Source organism: Melanerpes formicivorus, unplaced genomic scaffold (assembly GCF_026170545.1).
Source record: "Melanerpes formicivorus ecotype bairdi unplaced genomic scaffold, bMelFor1.0.p_v2 SCAF_171, whole genome shotgun sequence".
NCBI lineage: Eukaryota > Metazoa > Chordata > Aves > Piciformes > Picidae > Melanerpes > Melanerpes formicivorus.
Window position 1 is genome coordinate 541,547 of NW_027142523.1, and position 11,450 is coordinate 552,996.

Sequence of the window (11,450 nt, forward strand, 5' to 3'; positions counted from 1 at the left end):
TTCAGAGACTTGGACAGAGTGAGAGCTGGGCACAGAAGAACCTAAGGAGGGTCAGGAAGGATAAAGTGCAGAGTCCTGCAGCTGGGCAGGAAGAATAACCTGCAGCAGCACAGCTGGGAGGGGATCTGCTGGAGAGCAGCCCCAAGGAGAAGCACCTGGGAGTGCTGGGGGGGCAGCAAGGTCTGCAGGGCACAGCAGTGTGCCCTGGGGGCCAAGAAGGCCAAGGGGCTCCTGGGCTGCACTCAGCAGAGTGTGGCCAGCAGAGCCAGGGAGCTTCTCCTCCCCCTCTGCTCTGCCCTGCTGAGGCCCCAGCTGCAAGATTGCAGCCAGCTCTGGGCTCCCCAGCTCAGCAGGGACAGGGATCTGCTGGGGAGAGGCCAAGGGAGGGCTGCAAGGCTGCTGAAGGGCCTGGAGCACTGCTGCTGAGGAGAGGCTGAGAGCCCTGGGGCTGCTGAGGCTGGAGAGGAGAAGGCTGAGAGGGATCTGCTCAATGTCTGTCAAGAGCTGAGGGCTGGGGGGCAGGAAGGAAGGGCCAGGGCCAGGCTCTGCTCACTGTGCCCTGGCATAGGCCAAGGGGCAAGGGATGGAAAGTGCAGGCCAGGAGGGTGCAGCTCAGCAGGAGGAGGAACTTCTTGCCTGGGAGGCTGCCAGAGGCCTGGAGCAGGCTGCCCAGAGAGGTTGTGGAGTCTCCTGCTCTGGAGCCTTTGCAGCCCTGTCTGGATGTGTTCCTGTGGGACCTGTGCTGGATTCTATGGTGCTGCTCTGGCAGGGCTTGGGCTGGAAGCTCTCCAGAGCTCCCTTCCAACCCCTCCCATCCTCTGAGCTGGTGAGAAACACCTCACAGGTGGATTGGATAGAATGTGGAAGTTGAAATCAACTACCTGCTCCAGTGCCAAGCATATAGAATACACCAAATCCATAATCCACACTACACACCAAGAAAAAAACCCAACCTTCTCCCCAGCTGTAACTTCATTTAATGCTCAGGGCCTTGGTGCTCTTTTCCCCCCTCCCCTGTAGCAGGTGTAGGAATTGCTCACCCCCACCCCCCAGCTTTAATGTTGTGAATTACTCCCAAAATAAATCACCAGGCTAGCTGAGAAGGTCTGGAAGCCAATGAAGCTGGATTTACAAGCAAACTAAAATCTAGAAGTAGGAAATGGATTCCTTGCTGTGGCCCTTAGAAGAAGGCTGCTTCATGGATCTGGGTGGGCAGTGTGTACTTCAACCTTTATCCAGCCAGGCCACGTCTGAATCACTGGCTCCACTTCTGGGCTCCCCAGTCCCAGAAAGACAGAGAACTGCTGGGGAGAGCCCAGGGCAGGCTTAAGAGCTGCTGAGGGGCCTGGAGCAGCTCTGGGAGCAGCAAAGGCTGAGAGCCCTGGGGCTGAGAGCCTGCAGAAGAGCAGCCCCAGAGGGCAGCTGAGCAATGCTCAGCAAGAGCTAAAGGAGCTGTGGGGGGCAAGAGGCTGGGGCCAGGCTCTGCTGAGTGGTGCCCAGGGCCAGGCCAAGAGGCAAGGGGCACAGAGTGGCAGGCAGGAGGTTGGATCTGAGCAGGAGGAGAAAGTTGTTTGTTGTGAGGCTGCTGGAGGCCTGGAGCAGGCTGCCCAGAGAGGTTGTGGAGTCTCCTGGTGTGGAGAGCTTCCAACCCCCCCTGGGCGCTGTGCTGCTGGGCCAGCTGCTGTGGGTGCCCAGCTGGAGCAGGGTGGTTAGACTGGGTGATGCCCAGAGGTCCCTTCCAGCCCTCCCCATGCTGGGGCTCTGGTATTTGTCTATCTCATCCTGACTTCTAGCCTCACCCTGACTGTGCTGCTGTGTGTGAAATGTCCTGAGATGTTGGGGTTGAGCTCTTCACAGCTGAACAGCGCTGCAAGCACTGTAGGGATTTCTGCTGGTGTACCCAGCCAGTGGTCCCTGCCCTAGCTCCTTGCATTTCTGGAGACTGACACTGTTCCCTCTGTGTCCCCAGGACCATGTCTGGACGCAGGCTACGGGAAGCTGTTCAAAGAGTAAGTTGCAGAGGGAGAGCTCTCTGCAGGTGCAGCATATCTAAGAGAAGCTCTCTGGTTCTTCGTACTTTTGCTTCTTCCCCTGTCTTCTGCCTTGCATTCAGGGTCTTGTGTCTCACAGTTATCACAGTATAACTCAGGTTGGAAAGGACCTCGAGGATCATCGAGTCCAACCTATCAACACAGACCCCATGACTAGACCATGGCACCAAGTGCCACATCCAATCCCCTCTTGAACACCTCCAGGGTCGATGACTCAACCACCTCCCTGGGCAGCACATTCCAATGATGAACGACTCGCTCGGTGAAGAACTTCCTCCTCACCTCGAGTCTAAACCTCCCCTGGCACAGCTTGAGACTGTGTCCCCTTGTTCTGGTGCTGGGTGCCTGGGAGAAGAGACCAACCCCTTCCTGGCTACAACCACCCTTCAGGTAGTTGTAGAGGGCAATAAGGTCACCCCTGAGCCTCCTCTTCTCCAGGCTAAACAATCCCAGCTCCCTCAGCCTCTCCTCACAGGGCTGTGCTCAAGGCCTCTCCCCAGCCTTGTTGCCCTTCTCTGGACACGTTCAAGTGTTTCGATGTCCTTCTTAAACTGAGGAGCCCAGAACTGGACACAGGACTCAAGGTGCAGCCTAACCAATGCAGAGTACAGGGGCACAATGACCTCCCTGCTCCTGCTGGCCACACTATTCCTAATGCAGGCCAGGATGCCATTGGCCCTCCTGGCCACCTGGGCACACTGCTGGCTCATATTCAGGCAGCTGTCGATCAGCACCCCCAGGTCCCTCTCTGTTTGGGAGCTCTCCAGCCACTCTGACCCCAGTTGCTTCAGGCAACTTTTGCCTGTGCTGCCTGAAGGAGTGTCCTCCACAGAAGAGCCAAATGGATCAAATTTCAGTCCCTGGGAGCAACAGAAGCTCACTGAGATTTCATCCAGGCAATGGTTTGAAACTGGAGAAGTTCTGCACAGTCAGGGTGGGGAAACAATGGCACAGGCTGTCCAGGGAGGTGCTTGAGGCTCCATCCCTGGAGACATTCAAGGTCAAACTTGACATGGCTCTGGGCTGCCTGCTGTAGCTGGAGGTGTCTCTGCTGAGGGCAAGGGGTTTTGGACAATTTGAACTTTGAGGCTCCCTTCCAACCCGATGCAAGCTGTGACTCTGGAAAACAAAGCTGCTGCTGCTGCTGCTAACAATAATGACTAATAGTAATGATGACTAATGATGATAACAACAACAATAATGATAGCAATAGCAACCCAAGCAATAATAGCAGCTCTTTAACTGTGCATGAAGCAGTTTTCAGGAGCTGAGTGATTTATTCCCTCCCTTAGGAATTTGCTTCCCATGGCAGAGCAGGAATGGACATTGTCATTGCAGGTCTGTGCAACGTCTATACCCACTACATCACCACCTATGAAGAGTACCAGGTAACTGGGAAGCATTCAGCACATTCAATTGATTGAGTTGGGATTTTGGCTCTGTGAAACTATTTATGATTAGAATCTTCTGCCACAAAGAGCTCAAGAGACTGAAGCAGTAGTCACAAAGACCTCCGTGTTTGTTCTGCCCTCAATAATGTGGTCCAAGGGCCAAAGTGGTTTTGTGCCTGCAGCTAGAGAGTAGATATGGATGATTTTGTGTGGAAATGGCCAGGGGTACTCACTCCTGTGAGCTCAGGTCTGGTCTAGGAACCTCCTGATGGCTTGGATGAATGAGAAATTACCTTCAGCAGGTGGCCAAACCACTAGAAGCAAACAGGGAGCTGCAGGGTTGTAAGGTGGTGATGGATTGCAGTGCTATGCTGCTGTGGGGAAAACCACAGTACATCTTGGAAGACCCACTTGGAAGGCTCCCCAAAACTCTGCTGTGGACCACTGGCTGGACTCCTTGGGTTTAGAAACCCTAAACTGGGAGGTTTGTCCTACCCAAAACGTTGGAGGGGAGATGGTCTTCCTCAGAAACCTTTGAGAGTGTGAAAGCACAGGAAGGGTGACAACTGTCCCTTCCTGTCTGTGATGGGTTGGGAGGACAAAGAGTGACCTCAAATTGCAGCATAAGTACTTAGGCAAGTTGCTGAGCTGTCTCCCTAGCAGTAAAAGGAGACAACAAACCCTTGAGGTGTGGTGCTGGTTTTGAAGGAGTCTTTCAAACCCTCATTTTCTAACTCTGTGCTTTGCTAGGCTCAGCGCTACGAGGCGGCGTCAACAATCTATGGGCCACACACCCTTGCTGCTTACATCCAGCTCTACAGAGGACTGGCCAGGGCCATTGCCACGGTAATTCAAGTGCTCTCTCTGTCACCTGCTGCTCAAGAAACTTAAATGTACGCTACAGGTAGAGGGAGGTGACCTGCTGGAAAGCAGCTCCAAGGAGAAGAACCCCAGAGTCTTGGTTGGTAATAAGTTCTCCATAGGACAGTAATGTGCCCTGATGGCCAAGAAGACCAAGGCTAACCTGGGCTGCATTGAGAAGAATGTGGGCAGCAGGGCAAGGGAGGTTCTCCTCCCTGTCTACTTAGCCCTAAGTAGACTACATCTGGAATATTCTGTCCAGTTCCGGGCTCTTCAGTTCAAGAGGGAAAGGGATAGACTGGAGAGAGACCAACAGAGAGCCACAAGGGTGATAAAGGGACTGGAGCAGCTCTGGGAGCAGCAGAGGCTGAGAGCCCTGGGGCTGAGAGCCTGCAGAAGAGCAGCCCCAGAGGGCAGCTGAGCAATGCTCAGCAAGAGCTAAAGGAGCTGTGGGGGGCAAGAGGCTGGGGCCAGGCTCTGCTGAGTGGTGCCCAGGGCCAGGCCAAGGGGCAAGGGGCACAGAGTGGCAGGCAGGAGGTTGGAGCTGAGCAGGAGGAGAAAGTTGTTTGTTGTGAGGCTGGTGGAGGCCTGGAGCAGGCTGTCCAGAGAGGTTGTGGAGTCTCCTGGTGTGGAGAGCTTCCAACCCCCACTGGGAAGCCCCGAACTGGACACAAAATAGATGAAGATTCTTTGGGTTTTTTTTGTGTGCTCACTTTACTGTTCTTGTCCCTAAAACCTACTCAAGTAGTGGCCTTGGATGAATCACAGAATCACAGAATCATAGAATCGGAGAATCAGAGATTCAGAATCAAGGAATCACAAAATCACAGAGTCAGAGAATCACAGAATCACATGATCACAGAATCACAGTATCACAGAATCAGAATCAGAGAATCAGAGAATCAGAGAATCAGAAAGTTAGGGGCTGGAAGGGACCTCCAAAGATCATCCAGTCCAACTCCCCTTCCAGAGCAGGGGTGGGGAAGAGCTGCAGCAGGGGTGTGCCTCACCAGGGAGTTGCTGGTTACCTAGATGCGTGAATGATGAGCTCATCTTCCCTCCCCACCAGAACACAGTCCAGGATTTGCCACCTGGTCCAGAGCCCCCAGTTTTCAACCTAGTCAACCTCACCTTGGTGCCTGCTGTGGGGGTGGATCGCGCGCCACAGAACATGACCTTCGGGGACGTGCTCCAAGAAGTGAGGCCACAGTACCGAGTGGTGAGAGCTCCAAGGCTATGCTTCTAACTGCCTTTACATTCTGACCCCTCAGCTGAAAAAGTCCTCTTTTGTTCTAAAGGGTTGTGGTGTTCTCAGACCACAAAGGTCTCCTTGCTCTGAGTGGAGATGATTGAAAAAGAGACGGAAGGTTTGCAGGCCAATGTCACTGTAATGAGCGAGGCTGAAATGGGTAAAGGAGGAGGAAAATATCAGCCCTGCACTCTTCCTGTCATGGCAGCACAGGAGGGGTCTTGGGTTGGAAGAGACCTTAAAGATCATCCAGTGCCAACCTCATGCTATGGGCAGGGACACACACACCCCCCAGCCCAGCTTGCTCCAGGCCTCATCCAGCCTGGCCTGCAACACCTCCAGGCAGGAGGCAGCCACAGCCTCCCTGGGCAACCTGTGCCAGAGTCTCCCCACCCTCACTCTCAGCAATTTCTTCCTCCTCTCCACTCTCAATCTCTCCTCTCCCAGCTCAAAGCCATTGTCCCTGGGCCTGGCACTCTGTGATGGTTTAAGCCTTAACTGGGAGTTAAGAGCTCAGATGGGGGCAAGGCTGAGAATCTCTCCCCCACTCCCCCCCTCCTCCCTCCCAACAGAAAGGGGAAAAAAAAGGAAAGAGCAAATCCACCAAACAATAATTTGGAAGTAGAGAAGTAAAGAATTTTCTTTAAACAATATATATATATATATATCAATAACAGGTAAGGTTCACAAGGGCAAGAAACAAGGATGGATGGGAGAGGGACAAAAAAGAATAATACAAAACCAGTCTTTCTCTGAGGAGGTGCAGAGGCAGCAGGGAAAAGGATCAGGTGGCTGAGGAGCAGGAGGGCAGCTGCAGTAGCTCTCATCCAGCAGAGGCAAGAGGCAAAAGAAGGGCCAACAGCTGTGATGTCCTGCCTTTTATACCCTATCTGGGCAGGGAGGGGGGAGTGGAACAGACTCAGTTTCCCAGGGGAAAATACCCTGCAGGGAGGGCAAAGTACCCGCAAGCCCTCCACCCTGCTTTGTTTTCAGAATAGGTGTTAACCCACCACACACTCCCAGCCCTTGTCCAAAGTCCCTCCCCAGCTCTCCTGGAGCCTCCTGGGGATACTGCAAGGCTGCTCTGAGGTCTGCCTGCAGCCTTCTCTTCAGCCCCAACTCTCTCAGCCTGCCCCACAGGGGAGGTTCTCCAGCCTCTGATCATCTTCCTGACCTCCTCTGGACCCACTCCAAGAGAAAGCCAACCCACAGCCAAAGCTGTGATGCTCTTGTGGCATCTTCCAAGAGTGCTTTTGTGTGCCATGTGCAGCTCAGATTCTGAGTGAATCTTCCTTTCCCCACAGAGTGAAGTTGCTGAAGTCACTTTTGTAGGTGCCAATCCCAGGACTTCTGCAGAGAATGTGGTAAATATGAGAAGATGCTGCTGGAGCTGGGGGAGTGTGGGGAGGGAATATTTACAGAATGGCAACATGGTGTAAACTGGAAGAGACCTCTGGACATCCCCCAGCCCGAGCCCCTGCTCCAGCAGGGCACCCCCAGCAGCTTGCCCAGCAGCACAGTGCCCAGGGGGAGTTGGAAGCTCTCCACACCAGGAGACTCCACAACCTCTCTGGGCAGCCTGCTCCAGGCCTCCACCAGCCTCGCCCCAGACAACTTTCTCCTCCTGCTCAGATCCAACCTCCTGCCTGCCACTCTGTGCCCCTTGCCCCTTGGCCTGGCCCTGGGCACCACTCAGCAGAGCCTGGCCCCAGCCTCTTGCCCCCCACAGCTCCTTTAGCTCTTGCTGAGCATTGCTCAGCTGCCCTCTGGGGCTGCTCTTCTGCAGGCTCTCAGTCCCAGGGCTCTCAGCCTTTGCTGCTCCCAGAGCTGCTCCAGGCCCCTCAGCAGCTTCCCAGCCTGCCCTGGGCTCTCTCCAGCACTTCCCTGCCTCTGGAACTGGGGAGCCCAGAACTGGAGCCAGGAGTCAGTTGTGTCCTCACTTGGTCAGAGTAGAGGTGGCCTGCTGGCCACACTCTTCTTCATGCAACCCAGGACCCTCCTTGGCCAATTTAGTTACTCCCTGGTACATTTTGATCTTTGCCATTCAGGTTTCAGAAGGAGGATTTGGTGCTCCCAGTGCCTTTTCTCCTTGCTGGGGGTTTAGAAGCAGATAGCTTCTCCTCTCAGCATCTCCACTGGGAATTCACAACCCCAGAGCACTTCTGGGGCAAAGCTCTTAGTTTGGTCAGGTGGAGACCACTGATTGATCTCTTCCTAGTTCTGAAGCTGAAGGCACCCATGGTGTGCATTTGGCAGGACCCTTCCTGGCTTGGTGTCCAGTGCCACCCAGCGTGGCAAGCGCAGTCTCTGCTCTCCATCCTCTCAGCCTGATGCATTGTTTTCATAGCACAATGAAAAGCAGAGAAGCCTCCAACTCCTCCCAGCACTCCTCTTGCACAGCCACTGGCAGTGAACACCTCACCTCCTCATCCTCTCTCCAATGACTGAGTTCTTTGCTCAGTCTTTGCATCTTCTCAGCTTCCATTTGTGCTTTGGCAGCAAGATGCAAGGATTTTTGCCTGCCCTGACCGCATCAGCCAGTGAAGCACAGAGCCACAGAATCATAGAATGCTCTGGCTTGGAAGGGACCTCGAGAACTCAGCCAGCCCAGCCCCCTGCACTCAGCAGGGACATTCTCCACTGGAGCAGGCTGCCCAGAGCCCTCTCCAGCCTCCCCTGCAATAGCTCCAGGCAGGGAGCCTCAACCACCTCCCTGGGCAGCCTGCTGCAGTGCTCCAGCAGCCTCCTGGGGCAGAACTTGTTCCTCACATCCAATCTCAATCTGCTCTGCTCTGCTTTGCAGCCCTTGCCCCTGCTCCTGTCCCTGCAGGCCTTTGGGAGCAGTCTCTCTGTAGCCTTCTTGTAGCCTCTTCAGGTCCTGGCAGGCTGCTCTGAGGTCTGCCTGGAGCCTTCTCTTCTCCAGGCTGAACACTCCCAGCTCCCTCAGCCTCTCCCCACAGCAGAGCTTCTTCAACCCCCTGATTACTTTTGTGGCCTTCTCTGGACCCTCTCCATCAGGTCCACGTTCTTGCTGTGCTGAGGGCCACAGACCTGAACACAGCACTCCAGGCGAGGTCTGAGCGGAGCAAAGTGTCAGAATCACCTCCCTGGATCTCTGGCCACACTGCTTTGGATGCAGCCCAGGCTGTGATTGGCCTTCTGGGCTGCAGGGGCACAGAGCCTCCTCCTGTTTCAAGTGCCTGTCCGTTCACTGCCTATCTCTGTCCTTGTCATTGCAGACTGAACACAACTTCCTGACAGTGGAGAGACACAACAGCAGTGCAGCCAGCTGGCAGGTGGTACAGAATGATGCCTCCTGGGACACCAGGTGGGTGCCCTGATCAGATTTCCCTCTTCCATGGGCTCCAGGGAGTAACTTGGTTTTAACTTAGAATCACAGAATCATGGAATTGTCCAGTGCCAACCCCCTGCCATGGGCAGGGACACCTCACACCACAGCAGGTTGCTCACAGCCACCTCCAGCCTGGCTGCAAACACCTCCAGGCAGGAGGCTTCCACCACCTCCCTGGGCAGCCTGGGCCAGGCTCTCACCACCCTCCTGGCCAACAACTTCTTCCTCACAGCCAAGCTCCAGCTCCCCACTTCTGCTTTTGCTCCATCCCCCCCACTCCTATCCCTCCCTGACAACCTGAAAAGTCCCTTATCAGCTGACTTGAAGGGCTTAATTTCAGAGCTGCCAACTTTATGTTGGTTTTGTCCCCATGGATGATTCTTCCTGGAGATGGAATAGCTCCTATTTGGTTGGGGAACTTGATAAGGCCACAAGAATCAGTTTTTCCCTTGAGTATGGCTTACCAAGGGACCACAGATTGGTTTGGGCTGGAAGGGAGCTTCGAAGGTCACCCAGTCCAAGTCACCTGCAGCCAGCAGGGGAATCTTGGAACAGGTAGCCCAGGGAGGTGGTTGAGGTCCCATCCTTGGAGATGGTGAGGCTGGTCAGGGCTCTGGGCAACCTGATTGAGAGGAGGAGGTCCCTGCTGACTGCAAAGAGGATTGGGCTGGATGAGCTTTGGAGGTCCCTTACAACACAGGTGATTCTAGTATTCTATGATCTGCAGCCAGAGCAGGTTGCTCACAGCCCCAAACAACCTGAGCTGCACTGGTGCCAGCCATGGGGCAGCTCCCAGCTCTCTGGGCTCACTGTAAAAGTGTCTTCCTTTAACCTAGCCTAGAACTCCCTCAATTAGCTATAACTCCTCATTGTGTCCCTCATTGGTACTATCAAAAGAACAGCTGGTTCATCTTCTTTATCTTCACAAGAAGTGCTCCATCATGGCTGGATGAAAAATCCCTTGGCTCTACTGCATCCAGCTCTGGAGCCCTCAATGCAGGAAGGACATAGACCTGATGGAGAGGGTCCAGAGGAGGTCATGAAAATACTCAGGGGTTTCCAGCAGCTCTGCTGTGAGGACAGGCTGAGGGAGCTGGGGGTGTTCAGCCTGGGGAAGAGAAGGCTCCAGGCAGTCCTCAGAGCAGCCTGCCAGGACCTGAAGAGGCTACAAGAAGGCTGCAGAGAGACTGCTCCCAAAGGCCTGCAGGGACAGCAGCAGGGGCAAGGGCTGCAAAGCAGAGCAGAGCAGATTGAGATTGGATGTGAGGAACAAGTTCTGCCCCAGGAGGCTGCTGGAACACTGCAGCAGGCTGCCCAGGGAGGTGGTTGAGGTTGGACTCCAGCCCTTGAGCTATTGCAGGGGAGGCTGGAGAGGGCTCTGGGCAGCCTGTTCCAGTGGAGGATGTCTTTATTAGAATAGAATAAACCAAACCAGCTTGGAAGAGACCTTCAAGATCATCGTGTCCAACCCATCAACCAATCCAATCCACCCAAACAGCTAACCCATGGCACCAAGCACCCCAGCAAGTCTCCTTCTGAACACCTTCAATGACGGCGACTCCACCACCTCCCCGGGCAGCCCATTCCAATGGGCAATCACTCTTTCTTTATAGAACTTCTTCCTAACATCCAACCTGAACCTCCCCTGGCGCAGCCTGAGACTGTGTCCTCTTGTTCTGGTACTGGCTGCCTGGGAGAAGAGACCATCATCAGCCTGTCTACAACCTCCCTTCAGGTAGTTGTAGAGAGTGATAAGGTCACCCCTGAGTCTCCTCTTCTCCAGGCTAAGCAGCCCCAGCTCCCTCAGCCTCTCCTCATAGGGCTTGTGTTCCAAACCCCTCACCAACTTTGTTGCTCTTCTCTGGACTCGTTCCAGCAAGTCAACCTCCTTCCTAAACTGAGGGGCCCAGAACTGGACACAGTATTCGAGGTGTCCCTGCTGAGTACAGGGGGCTGGGCTGGCTGAGCTCTGGAGCTCCGGAGCTCCCTTCCAAGCCAGAGCATTCTGTGGTTTTGTGATTTTCTTGCTGACCACAGTTTTTTGGTTTGCCTGCTAGATTTTACTGGACCAAAGGATCCCTGGGTGCGAGCAACGTGACCATCGAGTGGCACATCCCCAGTGACACAGAGCCAGGCCTCTACAGGATACGATACTTCGGGCACTACAGGAGAAGAGTCTCCATCTTTCTCGTCATCACTGTCCCTTTTGAAGGCACATCTTCAGCATTTGAGGTCACAGCTCAATAGGAGGCCTCACTTATTAAAAGCATTCATGCAATCATAAAATCACACAATCACAGAGTGGTTTCCAGATATCATCCAGTTCCAACCTCCTGCCCAAGCAGGATCACCCAGGGCAGGTCACACAGGAACACATCCAGTAGGGTTTGGAAGCTCTCCACACCAGGACACTCCACAACCTCTCTGGGCAGCCTGCTCCAGGCCTCCAGCAGCCTCACAACAAACAACTTTCTCCTCCTGCTCAGCTCCAACCTCCTGCCTGCCACTTTGTGCCCCTTGCCCCTTGGCCTGGCACTGGGCACCAC

The 11,450-nt window shown here is 54.4% G+C and overlaps 1 protein-coding gene across 3 annotated transcripts in view; it reads left to right on the forward strand.

Moving 5' to 3' along the window:
- ASAH2 (N-acylsphingosine amidohydrolase 2) overlaps positions 1–11,190 on the forward strand; it is a 35,823-nt gene extending 24,633 nt beyond the window's left edge. For 2 of the 3 annotated variants that reach the window (XM_068169202.1, XM_068169200.1), the window contains 7 exons: positions 1,970–2,009; positions 3,344–3,439; positions 4,193–4,288; positions 5,373–5,522; positions 6,857–6,916; positions 8,792–8,880; positions 10,962–11,190. In XM_068169202.1, the coding sequence (XP_068025303.1) occupies positions 1,970–2,009; positions 3,344–3,439; positions 4,193–4,288; positions 5,373–5,522; positions 6,857–6,916; positions 8,792–8,880; positions 10,962–11,151 (721 nt within the window). In that variant the 3' untranslated portion in view covers positions 11,152–11,190. The remainder of the gene's footprint in view (positions 1–1,969; positions 2,010–3,343; positions 3,440–4,192; positions 4,289–5,372; positions 5,523–6,856; positions 6,917–8,791; positions 8,881–10,961) is intronic. The other variant, XM_068169201.1, reaches the window with a different exon arrangement.
- Positions 11,191–11,450: the final 260 nt, after the last annotated feature.